General features: G+C 42.3%; 3 protein-coding genes and 1 pseudogene across 5 annotated transcripts in view; 1 reads left to right on the top strand and 3 right to left on the bottom strand.

The window, feature by feature from the left end:
- LOC139063608 (oocyte zinc finger protein XlCOF6-like) overlaps nt 1-23,951 on the bottom strand; it is a 173,689-nt gene that overhangs the window by 50,789 nt on the left and 98,949 nt on the right. The window lies entirely within an intron of this gene.
- Nucleotides 2,560-3,611, bottom strand: LOC139063626 (beta-microseminoprotein-like). Its single transcript, XM_070546021.1, has 4 exons — nt 3,450-3,611; nt 3,172-3,253; nt 2,939-3,047; nt 2,560-2,834 (listed from the first exon to the last, which is right to left on the bottom strand). The coding sequence occupies exons 1-4, from the start codon at nt 3,450-3,452 to the stop codon at nt 2,708-2,710; spliced, it is 321 nt and encodes a 106-aa protein (XP_070402122.1). The 5' UTR covers nt 3,453-3,611; the 3' UTR covers nt 2,560-2,707.
- On the bottom strand, nt 5,177-19,810 carry LOC139063615 (uncharacterized). Of its 2 annotated transcripts, XM_070545997.1 has the most exons (11): nt 19,212-19,790; nt 12,482-12,605; nt 12,007-12,241; nt 11,497-11,767; nt 9,237-9,411; nt 9,025-9,101; nt 7,491-7,671; nt 7,138-7,386; nt 6,884-7,055; nt 6,548-6,693; nt 5,177-6,452 (listed from the first exon to the last, which is right to left on the bottom strand). In XM_070545997.1, the coding sequence occupies exons 5-11, from the start codon at nt 9,253-9,255 to the stop codon at nt 6,340-6,342; spliced, it is 957 nt and encodes a 318-aa protein (XP_070402098.1). In that variant the 5' UTR covers nt 9,256-9,411; nt 11,497-11,767; nt 12,007-12,241; nt 12,482-12,605; nt 19,212-19,790; the 3' UTR covers nt 5,177-6,339. The 2 variants fall into 2 exon arrangements, with proteins under 2 accessions (XP_070402098.1, XP_070402097.1); XM_070545996.1 differs by lacking the exons at nt 5,177-6,452; nt 6,548-6,693; nt 6,884-7,055; ... (1 more) ...; nt 7,491-7,671; nt 9,025-9,101 and having other exon boundaries at nt 9,251-9,411; nt 19,212-19,810.
- The window catches only part of LOC139063598 (KAT8 regulatory NSL complex subunit 3-like), a 45,950-nt pseudogene continuing 41,915 nt past the window's right edge, over nt 19,917-23,951 (top strand). Inside the window, exons 1-10 of the transcript XR_011516987.1 lie at nt 19,917-20,070; nt 20,645-20,916; nt 22,093-22,263; nt 22,368-22,458; nt 22,589-22,798; nt 22,864-22,992; nt 23,082-23,198; nt 23,287-23,385; nt 23,550-23,621; nt 23,867-23,941. The product of XR_011516987.1 is annotated as a KAT8 regulatory NSL complex subunit 3-like (transcript). The remainder of the gene's footprint in view (nt 20,071-20,644; nt 20,917-22,092; nt 22,264-22,367; nt 22,459-22,588; nt 22,799-22,863; nt 22,993-23,081; nt 23,199-23,286; nt 23,386-23,549; nt 23,622-23,866; nt 23,942-23,951) is intronic.

Raw genomic sequence — 23,951 nt, 5'->3', positions numbered from 1 at the left:
TTAGGCCACCTTCCTCCAGAGGAGAGACAGCGACGGTGGCGCGAGAGTCTCTGTGCCTATTGTGGCTCCTCCCACCACACGCCTGAACTGTCCATTACGTTTGGGAAACGAAGGAACCCACTGAGTGTCGGGGTCGCTCAGCCTGGGTCACCTTCAGCCCCCGCCTCTTCAAATCGACTCCTTCTTCATGTTACCCTCCTTCATATTGAGACCTCACTTCAGATGCACGCGCTGTTGGACTCGGGGGCCGCTGACAATTTTATGGACATGGATCTGGCTAAGCGCCTACGGATCCCCATGACCCCCTTGGAGAGAGTTGTGCCAGTGACCTCGGTGGACGGTAGGCCCCTCCAACCCTATCCGATCCAAAACCGAACCCAGCCACTCCAGATTGTCCAAGGCCACCGAGAGACCCTCCAGTTCCTGATCATATGTGCTCCCTCCTCTCCTCTAATCCTGGGATTTCCCTGGCTCCGTCTCCACGACCCCCGGATTATGGTCCCAGGGCCGCATTTTGGAATGGGGGACCCAGTGCCAGGCCCACCTCTCTCCTCCTACATCCATGCCAGACCGCCCGGACGGTGACACTGGCCAAACACCGCCCAATCTGCCACTGCCCTACCGGGACCTGGCTGCAGTGTTCGACAAGCGGCGCGCCACCACACTGCCGCCTCACCGCCCGTACGACATGGAAATCAAGCTGCAACCAGCAACCAGTCCACCCCGGGGGCGCCTTTTTTCTCTCTCTCCCGCCGAGTCCAGAGCCATGGAGGAATATATTGACCAGGCCCTCCAGCAGGGTTTCATTCGACCTTCCTCCTCCCCGGGTGCCACAGGCTTCTTCTTTGTCAGGAAAAGGAGGGTGATCTCCGCTCCTGTATCGATTACCGAGGTCTGAACAAAATCACAGTCAAAGACCATCCTCTGCCACTCCTCACATCTGCCCTGGACGCCATCTCCCAGGCTGGACCTCCGGAGCGCCTACAATCTGGTCCGTAATTCTACCGAATAATCCAGATATCAAACATCTTTACCAAGTTCAACTCCCTACCCAGTCGACCATCGTGACAGAAGCACCCCATGGCCGTGAGAGCTGCGCTCTGCCTGCAGCTGGAGAGAAACTGCTTCAAGGCCTACCACATCAAATAAAAACATCTGAAAGTTTACAAAAATAAATTGTCTTAAAAACTGCTAAAAAGATACCAAGGTTCAAACAATTTTACAGCCATAAGATTCAAATAATACTAGGCGGCTGTTATAATTATGGTCATAAGAGGGTTATTAAGACGGCGATGCACAAACTGGAAGTGATTGGTAGTCATTCCACTCCAATCCAGTTGGTGGCGGTAATGCACCAAATGGTTGTTTGCCAAGTGCCATAAAACCGCAAATAAGAAGAAGAAGAGAGGCGGGAGCATTCGTAACAAACTCGAAGCGATAGTCAAAACATGAAGCATGAAATGGAGTTATCCTAGTGGCTCCAATAAGAGAAAGAAGCAGCTTGCTTCATAAAAGCTTTAATTTTCACTTCTGAAAGTGACGTCGTTTTTCTATGTAAACATCAAAAGGAAACAGGAAGGAAAGACAATGGAAAATGTTTCAAGGGATAGACCAGAATGGAAAATAGAAAAAAAAAATAACTAAGGCTAAAGCTCAGGAGCACTGACAGGAAAAAGAAAGCAGAGCAAATATTGAAAGCGCTCAAAGGGAGGGAATGTCACGTTGAAAACCCTAAAAAGAAATTTAGACAAGGAGAGTCAAAAACAATCCGAAATTAAGCATGCACATTAAAATACGCGCCCATTCAGACTCCTCTTGTCCTTCAGATGGAATAATGAAGGCTTTTTAATTATCGTCCTCCTGAGTGCCTCTGACCCCTTTTTTTCTGTGGATCCCTCATCTGAATTACGCCAGAGGGTCTTATAATGTTTGACACCCAAGAAGCACTTTTGCTGTTTTTGACCACAAATTATAAGGTGGACTTTTCGGGACAGTTTATTAAAGGTTGTGAGTATGATGGTGTTTGGACCATTGAACTCAAACATTAAGGGATGTGTGCAGCAGAGGTCCAACAAAGATGAGAGGAGGTCCACAATCATTCGTCTGATCCTGATTTCTGTTTATGTCACAGTCATCTAAACAGAAAGATCCTCAAACCCTGAATGAGTCTGCAGAACGTCCCTAGCTTGTGTTTTCTCTCTGCTTCTGAGTAGGAAGAGCGATGAAGAATGTTGCCGAAACGCAAGAGTTACCTACCTCTACACACCACCTAGTGGTATGCACCTAGTGGTGTATACCTGCTTTTAACTCTGAGAACATATGTGATTATCTGCAGTCATGTTTTTACGAGACACACAGGAAAGAAAGAAATGTGTCTGCATGTGTTGAATATTCACATCTGGAGTCTATCTGAAGTTTATCAAAGCACCTAACCCCTCTTTACTAATGTAAAATAAAACCTCAAAAAAAGAAAGAGGGTCAAAGGTTACATCAAAGAAGATGCCCTAGTTTTGTTGCAGTTACTTCATTTTATTTGACAACAAAATTACACCACCACCGTTACTTTGGTCTTTTATTTGCAGGTCCAAGTGCATTCATGTTTGCTGCAAGGTGCAAACTGAAAGCAATGATTAGATTTCTGATTGACAAAATAAACATGAACCTTCCAAACTTTATTTTAATGGACAAATACCATCATCATCAGCTGTTATCCCACAGCAGAGTAAATTGGACAAATCTCTGATGGGTCGTTCTTCTTGTGCACGATGTATTCACATGCCGTTGGGTCAAACACAGACACACAGTCACTGGGGAACTGTGTTGGGATATAATACCTGCAGTTACACACAAAAAATAGCATTTTATTAAGAAAAATGAACAAAACACTGAATATCATCAAACTGAGTTTGACCCATGGAACTGTGATTCTTATACATACGCGGCACAACATGAAGAGCAGTCACAGTCCATGCATTTACTGTTTCTCCAATGTGAACCAAGTGGATGCCACGTCTTATCTACGTCATCCTGACAATGAGTCTGATCACCTGTCGATGCATCAAGAAAAAATAAATCACTGTCATTGTGTGTGTGTGTGTGTGTGTGTGTGTGTGTGTGTGTGTGTGTGTGTGTGTGTGTGTGTGTGTGTGTGCGCGTGTGTGTGTCTTTTACCAGGGGGCAAGGGCTTGAAGAAGCACTGAGCGTTTGACAGTGACACCAAACACCAGAGCAGCAAAGCTGGAGCCAAATATTTCTTCACAGGAATGAAATCACAAGAATTACTCAGCAGACAGTTGGAGCGTGCAACGTTTTTGAGTCCAAAAGTTCAAAATAGTTTGGAAAAAACAATTTTGTTAAAAATGCTTAAACTATGGTTACATTTAACACATTTTCTACAGTTCCTCTCCATCTTGTCATCAACTAAACACTATTTGTCAGTTACAACTCACCATTGTGGCTGTCCTTCTAGCAGAGTTCAGGTCAAACACTGCTGGGTGTTTTGGGACAGTCTCTTTTAAAGGTTGTGAGCACAGGGGGGGCGTTTGGACTATTGGACAGCAAGGGGCAATTACACTAGGACTTAATTGAATAGGTATCACAACTGTGTGTGTGTGTGTGTGTGTGTGCGTGTGTGCGTGCTGGGGGTACTTTAACCCTTTAAAGCCCAAACCCTTTGAATTAGAAAACAGATTGGAATAAATATATCAAAATGTAGAAATGAATTAAATAAAATGAAGAAGTAGAATCATTTTAGATATATGTATGGATAAAATGCCACTTGGGGTTTTCAATCTTGAATATTTGACTCAAGAAGCAATTATACAGATGTTTGAAATGGGTTGTGACACAAGTGTCACTATGGGTCCTTAAGGGTTAATTTCATTGGTCATCTGTGTGTCGAGCCAAAACCTTCTTCAAAAACAGTTTTAAGCTACTTTAGAAAAATCAAACAAAGAAACAAAGAGCGAGTCACCCCCATCAACTTTCTTTACTGACCAACTATATAAATGAGTGTCTATTAGCGCTGCAGACATGTGTAGTCTTGGTGTCTTATTTAAAATGAAAATATTTAGTTTAAAACATTCCATTAACTCTGCACTAAATTTAAAGTTGAATGGTCCAAATGTGATCAGGTCTCTGCTTTTTGCAGACAATGTGGTTCTGTTGGCTTCATCAGATCATCCTCTCAGGCTTTCACTGGAGCAGTTCGCAGCCGCACAGGAAGCAGCTGGGATGACAAATAGCTCATGGGATGAGGTCCTGCCCCAAGTGGAGGACTTTGAGTATCTCGGGGTCTTGTTCATGAGTGAGGGAAAGATGGAGCACAAGATCAATAAGCAGATTGATGCCCTGTCTGCAGTTGTGAGGCCTGAGCTAGAAGGCCTTTGAGCTAGCAAGCTCTCGATTTACCGGTCGATCTAGGTTCCTACCCTTATCTATGGTCATGAGCTAATAGGTAATGACCAAAAGAATGAGATTGCAAATATAAGTGGCCAAAACGAGTTTTCTCCGCAGGGTGGCTGGACCCTCCCTTGGAGATAGGGTGAGAAGCTCGATCATTTGGGAGGGGCTCAGGCTCCTGGTTAGGATGCCTTCTGGACACTTCCCTGGTGAAATTTTTCTGGGCACATCCAACCTGGAGGAAGACCAAAGGAAGACCCAGGACACGCTGGAAGGACTATTCTCAGCTGGCCAGAGAACGCCTTAGGATTTCTCCAGGAGCTGGCCCAAGTACACAGTTAAAAATCCAACTTGCAATCTGTTTGGAGAGTTTAAAGTTTTAAGTCAGTTGAACGTTTTAACTTGCAAAATGTTAAGTTAATACAGAAAAAACAGTTATAGTTGTAGACTGAACTTAAAATTGTATTGCAACTGGTTGCTTTACTTTTTAAGTTCACTGGACTTTTTTTTTTACAGTGTAGCTGGAAAGAGGGAAGTCTGGGCCTCTCTGTTTAGGCTGCTGCCCCCGGGACTCAAGCCTGGATAAGCAGACGAGAAAGGATGATCCAAACTCTTACCTAAATGTAGGTAACAGCTGTTCCAGGAGGCCACCATACATCTACTCCCTCTTCCAAACACACACATATATATGTGTGTGTGTGTTAATATATACGGTACATACATATGTATATGTGTGTGTGTGTATATATGTACATACAGTATATAGACACATATACACATTTTTTGCTTTTATTCGTTTATTTTATTTGAAACCATAAAATTTCACCATTGACAGATCAGTTCAAAAGAAATGTCTAACTTTTCTACAACTGCTGTAGCTGTATTCTTAATTTCAGCCCATAATTCTATAAAAATGTCATCAATAATTATTTTAATGATTTCACTAGTGTAACTCAAAAAATTTGAATATGGTGCAAAAGTTAATTTATTCCTGAAAAAGCAAAAGGATCCCAAGCCAAGAACTGAGTACATATGCATGACATGCGTGGAATTCAGATGTCATCTCTACTTCAAATCCTTGTTTTATTGATTTCATGTGATATTCAAAATGTTTGAGTTTGGATGTGGAGTTTTCAAAAGCTGTGAGCCATAATCATCCCCACTTTAACAAATAAAGGCCTAAAATATCTGTAATGAATCTGTCTCAATCATTAGTTTAACCTTTTTAGATGAATTACTGACATAAATTAAGTTCAGCACCTTATCCTAAAGTTTTCATCTGTGTTGTGTATCATATTTTACAAGATGCATGAATTATAAGACATACACAAAAAACACACTAATGTACGTTTTATAGGTGCATGTACAGGAATTGCACCACGATGCCAAAAGAGGCAGTGAATGTGTGCTGGAAGTTTCCTCAGGTAATGAGAAAGTTGGTAGCTGTTGTTGTTTCTTAGGAAAAATGGTTGACATTCACTTGTTACTCCTCAGGTAATTAGAAGACTGACCAACACCAGTACTCCAGTTTCTAGACACCAGTGCTGCAGGGGTTGAAATATATTGTGAATATATATTGACAATATGCAAACCTCTGGTCTGATAATTAAAAGGAAAATAAATTGTCTGAAGGCAATATGAAAAATTAATCTGGAATCTATAATCTACTTTATTTAAAATAAATTTAAAACACAATGTGCTCTTCAAAGCTATCTACAATCTCTTAAATGTCCTCTTTTCTCCAGGCGACACAAACATCTGGCCTACAGATGCTTTGTGAGTCGGTGCTGGGGTTTTATGGGGAGAGGGGTCACATGTTCCAGCTTGTGCTGTCCTGCGGATCCAAAGCGAACTCCCAGACACAGATGGTCAGTCTGTTGGCTTTAGAGATGCACCTGCCTAAAGCGAGACCTGTATGCAGCCCAGCCCCAGCGTCTGTCAGTGGAGGATGGTAGAATGTTGATGACAGGTGTGTTGGATCCTTTCTAAATACGGCTGGGGGTGGGGGACAATCTCTTCAAAGACATCAGCAATCAGGCTTTGCACATAGCCTGGAAGAAATTGAGTGCAAATATGGATATTTAATAATGCATTTCTACATTTCATAAACACAATTTTTTTTTACATTTTTTATTGAGTAACTTACATTGTGTTGTTGGCATCTCCACCGGCTCTACAGTGTGTCCTCTCTTTGCTTTAGGGAGACGTATGGCATACCTCCGTTTCCCTGTAGCTTTTCTTGCCTGAATGTGACTTGAATTTTCATTAAAATGCATCGCTGCCAGATATAATCTGTCAAAAAAAGCATAGGATGAGAATTTTGCTTCCTACATTTACTGGTTGCATCCAGATTGTCTACATCACACATGGTAGCACATTACTGTGCAGAACACTATACCTCTCTTACTTAAATGAGCTCCTTTAAAAACCAAAGTGTCTCTGCTTCCCACATGGTAGCACATGTAGATGTGACTAAACCTACCTGCACAGCCTCCCAGTGAGCGGAATTAGCACGTTTCTGGGCATGAAGCGCAGCACTACGCTGTGGAAAGCCTCCTGCGTTGAGGTCTGGTACTGCGAGATTAGCCGTGCAACATTTGTGAGAACCCTCTTATTAGTCAAGATTTTCTCCACTTTGAAAAGTGCTTTTGAACCTACAGACACAAAGCACAAAGTTAATAAAACTTCCACAGTTATTTTGCCACTAAACATTGAGTAAACCGGTCAGGTACAAACCTGGTTGAAACCACTTCTTGCGATCTGTGCTCCGGCGGACTGGATGTTGGCATCGTGGGAAGAGAGGGTTGTCGTGGACGTGGATGTCTTGCATGTGGTTCACCATGGAAGTCCATTTGGCAACTTTCTCTGGCCCTGAGGACGATGATGTCACACACCAATACGCGTGGTTGCTGATTCCACACTGCCACTTCTTCACCACCTCACAGTCCTTATCTTTAGCCACTTTGGCCAGTTTCTTAGAAATACCTGGAGGTCATATAAGTGGTTTAAAAAAACATGATGTGTACATCTTTTTTATTTTGTTATGTATACTTGCTTCCCAATAGTTCAACTGCATAAATCAAACATACTTTTTTCTAAACGCCAGACATCGTAGTAGTGTGTTATCTTTTTCTCTTGGAGGAAGTTTTGGATCTGGGGATGATGGTCTGTGACAATGTAATCGACTGCCACACCCTTTGACTCCAAAAGCCCAAGGCTCCTTGAGAGTCCTTCTTTCGCCATGTTGTGGCTTCCACCAACCTCATTGCTCTGTAAAAAATAAAATAAAATAAAACAAACACCCACACACTGTCAGGCAGTTGATGGACACCACGTTTTGGTGTGTGTGAATTTATGGAGGAAATGACATTTTGCTGTGAGAGTGAAACAAAAACAGCCACTAATACTGCTCTGAATTGCCAGGCGTGTTGGGCAAGTTACTTCAAAACTGTAATGCATTATTTATTACTTGTTACCCTAATTTGAAAGTAATTCATTACATTACAATATTACTGATTTTAAAATGTAAGGCATTACACTACTTTTGCACTACTTTGTTACTTTCACCAAAACAACTTCAATATGAATCTGGTAATCACATCCAGTTGAAAGGGATATGGTATCTGAGCTAGGATTGCTGTTAAAAACAGTCAGATATGATAACAATTCTTTAAAATGATTGTTTATTAAATAAATACAGCAAACTGTTCTCTCAGCATGCTGCCATCTTATATTAACTGAGCAGGGAGTGAGGTGGTGGGGGCTCCAAGCCTATTTTGCCTTGGTCCCCAAATGCCTTGATACGGCCCTGGATGTGGGACTGACTTCTGGGGTGATCTGATTCTATCACATGTATAAATATTAAATGCTTATATATTATTGTTTTTCACTGGTAAAATGTGTATTGGGAATAAATCTACCAACTTTTTATTCTTTTCAAGCACTTTGTTTTGTTTTCTTGGTTTTAATTGAATCATTTCCTGCCCTTTCTCTCTCAAACCTTCCTGCATGCTGCATGTTTTCTCCGTCTTCCAGAAAAACAGTTTCCTAGATTTCCTACTTTCTAACTAATCAGACAAAGGGATCTACTGAACGCAAAAAAAGCTTAATATGCACTCCAGCAGCAATGAGTTGAAATAACCGGGGCACAGATTATGAACTCAGCTGAGGCAAAGCAGGTCAGAAAAGCACAGAAAGTACCAGAGAATATGGGCTGATATGAACGATCGCAAGTGAATTATTATGTTTTGGTGGAGCGATTTTGTGACTGTTACAGCGGCCGCGCACAGGACGTAGCTGGAATATTTGAGCCATTACTGCTGTGCACTGCGTCCTCTCTGCTCATAGAATGCCCGCAAAGCCGAGTACATAAATGACGTAATATATGTGGATACTGGATCTTTTTTGAATTTTTAAGAAATCCACGTCTTGATTCTGGGTTTAAAAATGCATTGTAATTACAGCGTTACTGACAACTGTACCGAGTAAATATTACCATTTTCTTTCCCTGTAATGCCTTACATTACCACATTACAGCAATAAGCAATGCATTACAGTAATTTTATTACTTTTGTACCACGTTACTCTCAACACTGATTGTCAGACGTGTTTGAACGCACTCACCTGTACAAGCTGAATGTCGATTATGCTGTTGTTCTCCAGATTCATCAAACTATAACTTCCATACTTTGCAGAGTGACCTTCAAATACAGTAGAGATGAATTACTAGAAATAGGTCATGTTAATGTTTGTTATATTAGCATGCTGTTACTGTGTTAAAGCACAATCTGACACAATTTAATCTGTATAAAAATTCTTATAAAACAGAGCATTACCAGCTGAATCTGCTCGCATGTCCCCTCCAACCTTGACTCTTTTTTGGCTCAGGATTCGTAGTTGTTCTTCTTGGTACTGCTGCCATTTGTGGATCACAGCTGGTTGCAGATAACTGTTAGAAAGCTTCTGAAAAGCTTAGTAGCTCATATTTTGCAGATGCATGGCTTGAAACACCTGCGAAATAAAATAATCTGCAAGGGCTCAATATATAACACTATCAACCAGGAGTGTTGGTTGTCAATATTTAGTCCAAGTAATAAACAGATGACAACATTCAATTTTCCATCAGAGTTCATGTAGTCCTCATCAAAGTGCCTATTTCAACAAATCCTCTCTGCCTTTGCCTCTCTGACACAGAACCACATATATTAGTCATAGCTGTCAAATTGTGACAGCATTTATTCGCAGCTTTACTCTTCTGATAAAGCGAGAGGCGAATCGATTTTTTTTCTTCTCCAGCACTCAGAGAGCACAGACGCTTTTTCTTCAGCTCCCTTATCTGCTTCCCCAAGGCTCTTGTCCTGTCTGCCTACAGAGCACTTCTCTGCATTTCTCCTGAAATCACTACTCTTTTTTGGAAATATGGACTTAATTAACTGGTCATTCAATGCGATTGATAAGATTTTTTCTACGATGAGAATGGAGAAGGGGGCTCCCACCTGTCCCGAGGGGACATTCACAGCGGGATATGCACTCGATTCTTGGGTGGTCTGGCGTATCGTGTGCCTCTCTCAGTTGTCCATCGAGGACGTGGAAGATTTGTGGATATTCGGCCTGATGATCACTGGATTTCTTCAGATTGGAGTGCGAGGATATCTGGTTTTCTGGAAATTTGGGAAGACGGGAGCGATTGGAGTGCAACCCGCACCCACGGAATGTGCCGCCCGGGCGGTGACCTCACAGACCGGGACGTTACTCGAGGTGAACCGTAAGCTGGACAATATCCTCGCGGCGTTGCCTGTGTTAGTGCGCAAGATGGATGTCATCTCGCCGGGCGGTGTGGGGATGTTTAGAACGCATAAATTGGCTTCACTGGTGGACATGAATGACCACTTAATAGACTCCAAGGCAGAGAGGAAAATTATCTCTGTCTGCCCTAAACAAAGTCTTGTTTATCCTTATCTGACGCCAAGCAGCCTCCAAGGCTGCCTTCAACTCACCCCCACGAAAGGAGGAATGCTAACAGATGCTGTGTCCCGACCTTCCCCCCGCCTTCAGATTGTGACTTTGGCTTCGAGGTCATCGACCTGCAGGAACTCAATGCGCTCTCTGTTCCTCATTTCTCCCTCCCACCTGTCGACTGCAGCTGGTGAAGCGCCGTAATGACAGCTCCCGTTGGAGGATTCAGGATCCCGCCCAACCCCACCTCCCCATCGGACTCTGATGTTTTGTATCTGTGATGTTCGTGCTTCTATGTTGAGGAGTTTTTTTGTATTATAGAGTTACTCCCCGCTGGGTCTAACTCTGCTATGCCTTTTTTTTTTACCTTACCCCAATTATCCTCATGTAACACCCTTTTCATCTAATGAAATGAGCGCCGTTATGGCTGCTCTCGTGACTGCCTGTACCTGTTTTTGTCTACATGTGTGTGTGTTTAACCTTGGTCAGGTTGTGTTCGCGGAGTCAAGTTCCTATGCTCTGGGTCGCTGGAGCGCTGGCAATAAAGCTGATTCTGATTCTGAATATGAGCGCCATTTCGTGGAGGTCTGACAGACGCTGAGTCAGTCCAATCATCATTATGCATAAATATGACAAAAAGAAATCCGAGACCGTGGTCTTGAGTCGGAAAAGGATAGAACGGCTTTTCCAGGGCAGGGGCGAGGTCCTGCCTCAAGTGGAGGAGTTTAAGTACCTAGAGGTCTTGTTCATGAGTGAGGGAAAGATGGAGCGAGAGATCAACAGGCGGATTGGGTCTGTGTCTGGAGTGATGCGGGTGTTGTACCGGTCTTTCGTAGTGAAGACAGCGCTGAGCCGGAAGGTGAAGCTCTTGATTTACCGGTTGGTCTATGTTTCTACCCTTACGGTCACAAGCGTTGGGTAGTGACCGAAAGAACAAGATTGTGATTACAAGTGACTGAAATTAGTTTTCTCTACAGGATGTCTGGGCTCTTCCATAGAGATAGGGTGGGAGGGTCAGTCATCCGGAAGGAGCTCGGAGTAGATTTGCTATTTAGCTGAGATGGCTTGGGCACCTGGCTAAAATGCCTCCTGGACACCTCCCTGGTAGAAAACATTGTGTTAGAATATACATTAGTTTACCTTTTGCAAATTAAAATAAGAAGAGCCGGTGAAATATATGGCAGCAGACAGCTGGATATTTCCTACAGGGGTGCTCCCCATCACTGGCTGGCTCTTCCATTTCTTTGAAAAACTGCAGTGATGGCATTTTTGGTGGACAGAAAGAAAGGTTCCTCGTCTGTAGGTCTTCACCTCCGACATGCGGCTGCATACTGGACATGTTTCGAAAAGTTCCATGAGGTTTTTCTCAAATACTATGTACTTGGAGTCTTTGTATCCTGAAGATGTATCACTGTTTAGAGAAATGACAAAATATATATAAATATATATATATATATATATATTTATATAAATATATATAAATATATATATATATATATATATATATATATATATATATATATATATATATATATATATATATATATATATATATATATAGTACAAGGTTACTTTAACATATATAATTAAACATAATCTATGTCAAAATAAAACATTTATATTTAGATGAAGTTAGAAGCAAAAACATACGTGGGCTCTGAGGATTCAGCAACATTGCTCATTGAGGGTGCTGGATCATAGATGGAGTCATGGGGTTCAGGTGTTAATGTGGAGATTTCACTTTCATCCTCTTCATCTAACCGAGGTCTTTTACTTGGCCTTAGATGAACAGGCCTGACAGGCGTTGGAGTACCAGGCCCCCATGGTGCATCAGCAGTGCTTGTGGCAACGCTCTTCCTTGTTATGTAGAATTCTGTTTTGGTACCTAAATTAAAATAAATGTGTTACTGCGACTTTACAAAGATAATAAGAGCTTTCCAGGATTTCACATAAAACCACAATGACTGAATGAAAAGCAAGTCCATGACTGTTGAGAACTCTAAAAATAACAAAGTAGCACACATATTATTCAATTTGTAATGCATATTGCATAAGCACATGTGCATTCATCGGAAAAGAACTACAAAACATCACATTTGAAATTAAAATGAGTTACGTGACAAACCTTTGCTTCGAAAACGATGACCCAATGTACCCATCGAAAGCTGTGTTGCTCGTGTCGAACGGTCTGGTGAGTCTGTTTGTGTGCTGGTATGAAGGCGGGATGTCATCAGTGTTTCGGATGTGCTCTAAATATAAGAAACATAAAATAACATGCAGTTTAAGTCAGTTGATGCAATCTATCACCACATGTAGGCTACGCTAGGACTGGAAATAACAGGTCAGAACTGCAAGCTTAGTCAGATTATATCATTCATTTTTTGACAAATTAAACAAAGTATTACTTTAACTGTGGATGAAAAGAATGAAATTGTTCTTATTTTCTGACAGAAATAAAGAAGTTAGTTTACTTTAGACTAAAGATTCATTTTTATTGCATAAAAAGCTAAAGTTAAAGAAAGGCTCTGTTCAAACAGTAAGTAATAAATTGAATTGTGTGTGCTGCAGAACTTTACAGATAAGCATTAGTGTTGTCAAAAAAATCGATACCTAGATATAAATCGATACTAAACGTGGTATCTAAATTAGATATTCCATCCCTGTGGTATCGATATTATGGACTATTATACACAGCCTTCTTCAAGTACACCGACACGCACGACAGCCAGATGCCGTAAAGCAGCCTCCGCCTCCCAGACAAACAGAAGAAGCAGACGCCGCATGGCTACGTTGCTTTTTCCCACGCGAGTTGTCTCTGATCCAAGTTTTGTCTGCCAAATAAATAAACAAAAACATAAACAGCGAATTTGGGAGGCGCTTCACAGACCAACTTAATTAGCATACCAAGTCTGACACGTAGTTGTATATTCACGCTTATGTGCTTAAAGGAAACTCCCGTTTATTGCAACCCGGACTTAATTTCTAGCATGCAGTACGTTTGTTTACTCCCGCTGACAACTTTGGTGCTACTTGGATTCCCCGGGGTATTTACATCCATCGGCGAATCGCCATCAGTGTATATCCATATAACGGGTGCGGACGGGCACCCATGGTGCAGCCTCGAAAGAAGACATTATCTGCACCAAAACATCTCAATGTCGAAAGGTTTTGTTAGGAATCATTAACATGATTCCCCTGTTCGTTTGGAGCGGGTCTGGGATTTCTAGGCGTGAACAGACTAGCCGCGGCTAATCTAACCGGCGCTTTTAATGACGTCACTGCCGTGCGCCAATCTGTTTTTATTAAGATTACCGGTAGATGTACCTTTGTCCTACTGTGGAGAAATTCGTTTTCTCCCTTTATTGACCAACAGAGTTGTTCAAAAGTACAGAACAAAACATATGGCATTACATCTTATGACAAAAATGCACCTTAAACAGAGTTTAAGCAGCAAAACATCACTCTGCAAATAGTGTATATATAGTGAGACAATTCATGATTTAAAGTGTTAACTTTCGCCAGTTTTTGTATGCACGTTTTAAAAAATGCTGATACTTGAAAGGTTTAAGCACTTTACACACTTAATTCTTAACATTTAATTTTTGCAATATAAATTGAGGAATGTTATTTTTTGAATAAACTTGTTCAATAAATTGGTGTTTTTAAATAGTATCGAAATCGAGTATCGAGTCCCCCCCCCCCCCCCCCCAGTATCGAATCGAGTTTGAAATTTTAGTATCGTGACAACCCTAATAAGCATACATGTTAAAGGAGTCATCGCCTGTTACTACTGTGGATATCTACATCATATTAACGTCTTTTTGGCCATAAAAATCATTTGAATTGGAAAAATAAATTAAAAAGTGCTTTTCTGACCCTTTTCTGTAAAGGATATGTTTTCTCGCAAGAGCACACGTGATAATGCAAATGAGAGGCTTATTGATTGGTTGAAGGAAGCTGGGGTGTTGACACCGTAGATTTCGCTTTAGTATCTCTCCAAAATGCGATGGGCAGCATCATTTGGAATCATTGGAAGCCCAAGGAAGGTCCCGCCTTTCTCGCCTCTGATTGGCTAGAAGGGCTTTACTAAAATTGGCAATTTCATTTAGCAAGTTTTGTAAAGAAAAAGAGAACTTAGCGCTGTAAAAACCATTCTGTAGTGTTTTGCAAAAGTTTTTTTTATGTTTCTTTAATTAAAAAAACTGAAAAACATAAAATGTGCACTTATAATAAATCTTGTTGCATTTATCACACTGTTTTATCTCTTGGCTCTCAAGCATTGAGGTTATTAAAGATGAGTACACAGGACAACCGTGTGCGCCTTACCCGGGTGATGGGTAGCAACTGACTGTATACCATTTGTTACAAATTAACATGCCCGTTCCACCACCTCGGCCAGATGCACAAGAAGTGTGGGAGAAAGTGTGGTTAACTGAGAGAGCAGATGGTGTAGCATTGTCACATGGTTTGATCCAGGTCTCAGTGAAAGCCAGTGCATCGAGTGACAGGTGGTTTGCATATGCGGTAATGAAGTCTGCTTTGTTTACAGCTGATTAGCAGTTCCAAAGTCCCATAGACAGGTGAGTGTCTTCGGGGGGAGTTGTGTGTGTGGAGCAGGTCTGCTCTCTTTGATTGCATTCGTTTCGAGTCTCATTATGGGAACGCCCTAGACGTGACCTCATCAGAAGCTCTTATTCCAGCTCTGATTGGCTGGAACAAACCCATCAGTGTGCAGGAGGTGGGAACCCTCCCCCTATACATTGGGCCGAGTCCTCAAAGAAAGTTTATTCTAAAACCTCTTCTGGCTACAAACAGAAGTTCCCAAAACTCTCACTTGCTGACTCTGACTGGAGCTAGCTAAACTGTCCAAAGGAGGAGGGCAAACTCTACCGCTGGGCGCTTTGCTCTGGGCTTACAACTTAACACGAGGGAAAGCCTCACACTAACCTGTCTCCAAGCAGTGGTGTGAGTTGCCGACTGTGAGGAGTAGCAACACACCTTATAGCGGTCCATTTAGCAAACGAAAGTTCCCAACATATCTACCGTTAAACCAGCTACAGAGAGCAGAGCCACAATGCTTCCCCCACCTACACACACCAGGTTAGCGCTAGCTGTTATGACGGTCCCAAGATGGCCCCTGAGCACTGGCCGCGCCAGCGACGGGGAGTTGGTGTCGCCTGCCCTGGATCTGGACCTGCAGGACGTGTGCAAACTCACTGCAGAAAAGCTTAACATCCAGTGGCCCGAGGTCCAAGTGGAATTGGCATGCTCTCGCTATGATGGAAGAAACTGCCGAAGGCGAAACGGGTCAGGAAACAACTCCTCTCATCACACGATGCAGAAAAGATGCAAGGAAAAGAAACGGGATGATGAGGCCCTGAAATTATGCCTCCCCAAACCAGTACTGGTGCATCCAGTAACCACTCCTCCCCCTCAGCGCCAAATTTGGTCCAAGCTGCAGCACGTCTGCCCTCCACCTTCAAGACCCTGAAGGTGGAGAACCCACAGTCTGCTCCTACAGCATCTCATTTAGCTCCTGCTAAAGGACTGTGGAAAAAAGTGGCCCAATGCTGCCATCTCGAATTAGCCTCCACTCAGATGGGGAGGAGAAGGAAGCAATTAACCTGACAGCTTCCGAGGACACGGAGAGCAAGCTGCCACCAGCTGAGTGCTTGGAAGTTTGATGCATGAAAGAGGGGATGTTAGAACCTGCTCCACGCGCCCCAAAAAGACGGTGTGTTCTTCCCATAGGCAACCAAGGTGGCCTGGTGACATGTCACTCTAGCATGGTTTTATGTTAAAAAACATTAAAATTGTTAAAGCTGTTGTAATGATTTAAATTACATGTTATTTAATAACCCATAAGGTGTAGGATTCCATAGGAAAATATGAAATCCACCTTAAGGATATGTGAGGTTATTTTAAACCAGAAGATTGGAACTTTTTAATGCAGGGATTAGATAACAGCTTCGTATTCACTCAGAGACAACAGAAGAGAGAGAGTCGCGTTTAAAAGTTTAAAGATTTATTAAAACAAATTAAACTAGACTGACTTTAAACACTAAATGTATGGTGTAACTAAGGGGGATGAGACGGAGAATAGGGTGAGGTGTAATGTTGCTCAGAACCAGCAAAGCGATTAGTTCTGATGGGAACTGAAGGTGATATCTTCGCGCTAAGCTTTGATTAGGAGATTCATAAACACATTTGATGCCATTTTGCCGGCCTACATACCCTTAGCGGAAGTCCCCGTTAGAACAGGAACCGAAGCCGGTAGGAAAAGCAGTGGTTGCTGACCAGACCAGTCTGTGAGATACTTCCGGGTCACGACGATTTTGTTGGCGTCTAGCGAGACCCAAACCTGGGTCTTGATGGTTCAGCTTTTATTCTGAAAGTAACCGTTGCAGCAGTTGGAACAGCAACAGATTTTATCCAGCTTGTCGTTGGTTCTTTCGGCTGAAGAGGAAAGTTACGGATTGGCCGCTCCGACAACTTCTCTAGAACGCTTTGAACTGGCGTTAGAGATGACGTGGGCATAGTTTTATACTTCGGATGTTTTGGTTTATGGTTGAATGAAAAGATGACAGATTTACCAAGCACCACCAAAACCACGCCTCCATCAGATCTGGCAGATTCTGATTGGATCAGTGAAAGCAATGTGTCATGTCTTTTAACACTATGTGAGATCAGTCCTATTGGAACATTTAAAGACATATTACTCATTATATTCTATAGTAATTTATAATAAAGTAATTAATATTTTGATTTCACAGATTGGTCACATCTTATTTATTGACTTTGCGTGATTAGCTTTATTAAAATAGAGTTCTTTGATTAATTAAAAGAAAATACTCCATTCTTCATTCTTCTGTTGAGCTGAAAAGAAGCAGTTTATAAGCAAATGCATGAGACCTTGAGGCCATATCTCATGCAGACTAGTCCTGTGTCAGAGGAGAGGGGGAAATGACTTTTGGTGGAAAACAGTCTTTCATTCTGTTACACTGTCGCATCCAGGCAGTTTGCCGACGGTGCAGCTAAAAAAGTTGAAAGCAAAAGTTCAATGAATCAGGGGGCGGTGGCTCATTTTTCAAGCGAAACGAGACCCACCTGGTGTTCAAAAACCCCTGTCTCAAGCCTAAGCCCCCACGCTCAATGGAGAACCATGGCTCCTGCCCCCACGCAGAGGCCTGCTATATCAGGCACAAGGGGAGATTTTCCACCCTCACCCAGAGAAGTTGTCCCTCTGAGCCTGGCCCGTAAGCAGTCCAGCCTAGAGGCTGTAGGTCTTCCGCAAAGTGTCATTGAGACCATTCAGGATGCCAGAGCTCCCTTGACCGGATCTCTGTATGACTGTAAGTGGTCTATTTTCAAAAGGTGGTGTGAAGAGAAACAATAAATCTCTTTTGAGTGCTGCTCAGTGGTGGTCATACTGGCCTTCCTACAGGACCTGATGGATAAAGGGAAGGCAATCTCCACTATTAAGGTATATTTGGCTGCAATATCGGCTTGCCATACTGGTTTTATGGGGATGTCGGTTGGAAAACTTCCTCTTGTGTGTGGATTTGAGGGGAGTGTGAAGGCGAAGGCCTGTTTCCAAATATCTGGCCCACCATGGGACCTCCCACTGGTGTTGGAGGCCCTAATTACTTCTCCTTTTGAACCACTGGAGCAGGTGGATTTGAAGGTGGTTACTTTGAAAATGGTGTGTTTGCGTTTGCCTCAGCAAAACGTACGGGTGAAATACATGCACTTTTTATTCACTCGTTATACATCTGAGGAACACTGAGGTGACATTGCTCCCAAACCCCACCTTTATGCCAAAGGTGCTGGGAGCATGATCCCCTATTTGTTTGGCTTCCTTCTGCCCTCCTCCTTTCTCTTTGGTGGACATGCTTTGTCCAGTGTGTGCATTACGCATATATATGGACAGGACGGATAATCTGCGAAAGAGCAGTCCTGGGCCAAAAATCGGTTGGGAAAGCCCATCTCTAAAAAGGACTTTCCCACTGGATTGTGGGAGCCTTCTCTTAGCCTACGGCTCCAGAGGGGTTCGACCACCTGAGGGCCTTCGTGCCCATTCCTCATGGGCGCTGTCTACCCTGGTAATATGTGATCCGGCGAGCTGGACTTCCCCTCTCACATTTGTTCGGTTCTACAACCTGGATGTTACAACACCTTCATTGGCTCGCTTGGTGCTCAATTGGTGCTGTCTGAGCTGTGTGCATGTTATGTTGTGTTATGTTATTTGGGATAATCGGTTTCTGGATTATGTTCTGCCTCGCAATCTGAGAGTCAGTATTTTCCCATAGTGACACATGGAATGAATGCTATGAAAAAGAACTTTAGGTTACTAATGTAACCCCAGTTCTCTGAGTAGCAGGAGCGAGTGTCTCACCATGCCACCCTCCTTGCTAATTCGTAGCGAGGAAGAAGTGGACATAAAAAATGTCAGTGAGGTATCAGTCAGTGGAAAATCCATAGGCCATTTCATACATTTTTTCAAGTGAAAGTTGCAGGCGATGACTCGACATTTGAATTTCTAACATCTACTTATTTTTTTTAAGTTGACCTAAAGGCATGTTTTGAATCTACAGTTGAAGTTAAACATTCTTCCTTTAGGGAGCACTGTCTTGAAAACAGTAGAAGCTTGAATATGCAGCAAGTACATTTTCGCTAACGCAGTTTGTGCACGTTTTAATCCTGCAGCAAAAACCAAACTAACCCCTCCGTAATTTAGCAATAACCCTTGTGTTGATAGCAGCCTGGGCCGTTGATTGTGTTGGTTTATGCATGCCCTCATGAGGAGTTAGAACAGGCAGAAGAAGAAAAAGGTGAAAGGTTTATTTTGCACTTACAGCCTGTGCGCTGGTAGGCGATCGTCGTGACGGTACAGATCCAGGTTTTAAGCATAACTTTGAAGCAAAACCACCAATGTAGGCCCCGTAGTTGGTAAAGTCACTCTCGTAAAAATGATTTGAACAAATCACTATTCCACCGCTGTAAAGCACTGGTGGTTTTCCAAAGACAAATTCCAGCCATTTCTTCTTCAGCTCTTCTGACTTTGGTAAAGAATGTAACGTAGATTTTTGATCTCCGCAAATAATACAAGCCCGTGCGCGTTCAGCCATATTGCAAACTATAGACATATGTTTGTGTTGCAAACCCAGTAATGCTAACGGTTAGCCACGAGACGAGTCTGCATCGGTCTGCATAGATTTTGGCTAGCAACTTCAAGGTGCATTACCGCCACATACTGGAGTTGGAACCAGGAAATTAAACACTAGGAAATACTAAACCTGCTGGAGTTGGAACCAGGAAATTAAACACTAGGAAATACTAAACCACCAAATAATTAAATAACGTCAATTATAATAATTCCATCAGCTACACGAATCACTGATTTCTCATCGCTAAAGAAACAGCATTCCTTTTGTGAGCTCCAGTAATCCAGTTTGTGTCCAGCATTGTCTAAGAGCGCCACTCAGTGGGTTGCCAGTTTGTTTGAAACCCATTCGTATGTTTCCGGTTCGTTCCCAACATTGGAGAACCGAGGGACTTGTAACGAGACTTGGCAACAAATCAAGCAACAAAAGGAAGTGAGGCGTTTACGTACAATTCTTTGCAATTTCATATTACGCTTGGAGAATGAATACAAAGAGATCCGTCTTTGGTTTTAAATTTTTTCGGAAATAGGCGTTTTAATCAGATGAAAAGGTAAGGCAGCGTAAACCGCGAGAACCACATTTGTTTAGCTGTTAGCTTGCTATGCTATGCTAGGCTAGTGCACCGCCCTCATTGAAGGGTTGTTTATGTTTTTGTTTCATAAAAATCCTTTAGACCGGCTACGTTATCGTAAGTAACGTATTTATGCTTATTTTGTCAGACTTAGTAGGTTTTGAGAAGTAATTGGTTTGTTTAGCATCTAAGTTGATAAATGTGTGAAGTGTCATGAGCGCAGCAGTGCTTGTTTACATATCAATTTGTGCAATAATTACGTTGTTTCAGTTTGTTTGTCCTTTTAAAGTGTGTAAACATTTGTTAACAAAGCTAGAAGAGAAAGGAAGTCAAGTTTAGAGCATTCAAATACTGGAATGACAAATCCCAATCCTGTTTTCCTACATTGATTATATACACGTTATCAACCTTGGTTAAGTTTTTTTTTTTTTTTTTACCAGTGAGATAATCCCGTTCCTATGACATATTAGGAGAGAACCATTTGTCCATACTGGTTTTGTTGTTTAAATGATAAACATAAAGCACCAGTATTCTGCCTTTTCTTGTCTGCCAGCTTGGTCTGAAACTCCACCAGTGGCTGGGGTCTTCTTGAGGGCCCTCTGGGCCCAGGAAGAATATGCATCGTGGGGATAAGGACTTACAGATATCAGCACACAAAATGGGCACATCTCTGCTTTTCCAGCTGTCACCTCATGAACGGGAGTTAGATTTGGTATATCTGGACCACAGCTATTCAAAACCATGGAATGCTCACCCAGATGCCAGCAGTGCTCGACCCACAAGGACACTGTTTGTTACACCACGTCGCCAACCTGAACCATCATTGTGAGTATAAAAGTCCTTGTTGTCAGCTTCTACTTTATTGGTCTCCAATTTTGTCCTAGCTGTTGGGCATCGTTTGATTTTGAACGATTCAGATTCCAATTCCTCGTTTCGATTCCGGTTCCTATCCATTCCCGATTCTGATTCTTTCAAGACATTCCATGTTTTAAATGAGCCAGCTAACCACAGATCCTACTTGATTAAATAATCTTAACTTAAACATGAATTTTAATTCTATGAACAGTAACGTCACCTTCATTTAGCCGAAAACATGGTTTGGAGAAAAAAAAGAAAAAGACTTGCAGCACAACCAGTGTGTTTGTTTCTGACAGTCTGGAAGAAGTCTGGGATGAGTGTCTCCAACAGATCCAGAAACATCCAGCTGTTTTCAGCTAAAACTCAGGATGATCATGTCCAGGATGACTGAGAACTACACCTCCATGCTGCAGCAGCATTCAGTCAGAACAGAAAGTGAAACTTAAATGTAGCTGCTGTCAGTAACAACCTGATAGACTTTAAACATTAAAACTCTCAACAGTAATAGTTCAAAAAGGAAATAAAATGTTTTATTTATTATTATAATTATTTATTGTGGCAGAAGCTGGTGTGGTCCACCACAGAGAAGCTTCTCTAGCATGATTACTTTAATTACTCTACAGGTTATTGTTCAGTCTTCTGACGCTCAAGCGGCTGCGTCTGACTGCTGACGCTTCATGTGTGTTTTTATTTCTGCAGTGAGACAAACTCACCTCACACCGTCCAGTTTGTTCTTTAAAGCTTCTATTAAATCCACCGTGTTGACGTATATAACAAGTTTCCTCTACGCTGCAGAAATTAGTTTACGGAGTAAAAGTTCGGCAGACACGTTTGTTCATATCTGGCCACTGCGCGCCGGGTGGGGGGACAGCTGGTGTGATCAGCTCTGAAAAGCATTGATCACAATTTGCAGATCACGTTTATTTTTCACGGAGATCAGCCGCAGATTCCTCTTCTGTCAGCATTCTAGGAATCAAAATTAGGAATCGAAAAAAATAACTGAACGATTCCGGGAAAAACTAACAGTTGGAACCGGTTCATATCGATGCTCGATGCCCAACCCTACTAGCTGTATGTAAACAAGTCTTCAGATAGCTGGTTTGATCAACATGTGAGTTTAACCTGATGTTGTTATTTGTGCAGAGACTCTGAAACTCTAATTGACGTGGAAACAGTCACACCATCACCTGTTCCCTTATATGACAACCAGAAAGCTCTTAGTGTGATGAAGGAGTGTGAGCGACATGTCCTGTTTGCTCGAACTGCTGCTGAGAGCCCTCCACCCCCTGATGACTGGGAGGAACATATAAACAAGTAACCAAAAGCATTCACTAATCCACTATTAAATCACTGCAATTTCTGATGCTCTACTAAACAGGATCCAGTGGATTGTTTTGAGATCTTTTGTTTTGTTTCAGAACGGGATGGTCTGTGACGCAGAATAAACTGTTCAACAAGGTCCTCAAAGCTCTTCAAGCTGAAAGATTAGCACGTCTGGCTAACGAGAATGTAACCACATTTTTTATTGTTTAAAATGCAATAATGTCAAAATTTTCACTGTTTGGAGTAAAATCAACATTTTGTGGGAGTTTGGTTAAGGATCCTAAAGTGACACAGAGGTAATTGTTCTATTTTCTAGGCTTCCAATGAGCCAATTTTGCGACGGATAGCTGTGGACAAGTGTGCCAGGAAGGTGCGGCACGCAATCGCCAGTGTGAACTGGGACACCAAACTGACACAGTGGTTGCACACTACTCTGATCGAATCTTTAAGCTTCGCCATGCTTGCAGCATACTTGGATGTACTGCAGACTCTTAAAAGCAAGGGACGATCTTAACAACTGAATTAGGTAACCCAAAAGTCCCACGGCTTGGATTCATTGTTTCTTATTATGCTGTTATTGTTTTTGTCAAGCTACCCTCGTTGATCGACAGAATGTTACTGGCATCCACAAAGACTGGAGCTCCAAGCGCAGAGGCTTTGTCGCTGCTTCTGAAACGGCCTTGGGATCCAGCTGTGGGAGTCCTGTCTCAAAACAGACCTGTAAAAATCTTCACTTCTAGTTACTTCTGTTGGTTTATTCTGCAAAATTCTTGAAGTACAAAGATTCTGTCTGTATTTTTTGTATTAAGTGCAAGCTTCCTGGATCCCCTCTCATCCTTCTTGCACCATCAAGCCCAAGTAATCCCGCTCTCCCCACCTCACGGAGGATGAGGTTTTGGCAGTCGCAGCTCTCCTGCTTGGGAAAGGTCTAAGATCTCACTTAAATATTTACTTAATTATCAAGAAGGGTTTTCTTTCTCAGATCAAACCTCATTAATTCTGTTTGTATTTCAGGTGATCCCAGTGCACACTTATTTGAACAGTGGGGCCAATATTGGAATCACACAGTGTCTGGAGCACATGTTGGCCACAATCAGGGCCAAGGTCATGGAGGTAGACCATCTGATTTTATTATTTTATTCATTTCCTCAAATACTCTCCTGTTTGTCATGTCCAGTATTTAAACCGGTCCTATTTTTTCATAGGAAAACAAGAATATTCATGTTTACATTCCCACTCAGCTGTGCTATTATTGTGTTTTGTTTTTTTAACCACAGGTTCACAGTCACTTTCCACACAAACCAATCATCCTGGTGGGCTGGAACGCTGGTGCACTTATTGCTTGTCATGTAAGACTTGGATTATAGAGATCACCTCTGTCAGTGAGCCCCAGGGCAGCTGTGGCTACATCGTAGCTCATCACCACCAGTGTGTGAATGTGTGTGTGAATGGATGAATGATACACTGTAGTGTAAAGCGCTTTGGAGTCCTTACTCTGAGAGGCGCTATACAAGTGCGGGTCATTTATCACATTTAAAATGAGAATAAGTGTGCTAAAAATTATCATGTGATTAATTCTGTTTTGATGTTTCAGGTGTCTCTAATGGAATATCTGACTGCTGTTGTCTGTCTTGGCTTCCCCGTGCTAACAGTTAATGGGCCAAGAGGGGTAAGAGAAA

The sequence above is a fragment of the Nothobranchius furzeri genome, chromosome 17 (assembly GCF_043380555.1).
Source record: "Nothobranchius furzeri strain GRZ-AD chromosome 17, NfurGRZ-RIMD1, whole genome shotgun sequence".
Classification (NCBI taxonomy): Eukaryota; Metazoa; Chordata; class Actinopteri; order Cyprinodontiformes; family Nothobranchiidae; genus Nothobranchius; species Nothobranchius furzeri.
The sequence above is the reverse complement of the archived record's forward strand: the minus strand, read 5'-3'. Positions and strand labels throughout refer to the sequence as shown.

Coding starts and splice junctions, on each gene's coding strand:
- LOC139063626 (XM_070546021.1), bottom strand. Junction 3,048..3,171: donor CTTCAAGCCCTTGCCCCCTG/GTAAAAGACACA, acceptor ATGCATCGACAG/GTGATCAGACTCATTGTCAG. Junction 2,835..2,938: donor TGCTCTTCATGTTGTGCCGC/GTATGTATAAGA, acceptor GTGTAACTGCAG/GTATTATATCCCAACACAGT.
- LOC139063615 (XM_070545996.1), bottom strand. CDS start 19,502: ATGTCTATAGTTTGCAATATGGCTGAACGCGCACGGGCTTGTATTATT. Junction 12,606..19,211: donor CGCCTACCAGCGCACAGGCT/GTAAGTGCAAAA, acceptor TCTTATATTTAG/AGCACATCCGAAACACTGAT. Junction 11,768..12,006: donor GCTGAATCCTCAGAGCCCAC/GTATGTTTTTGC, acceptor TTCTCTAAACAG/TGATACATCTTCAGGATACA.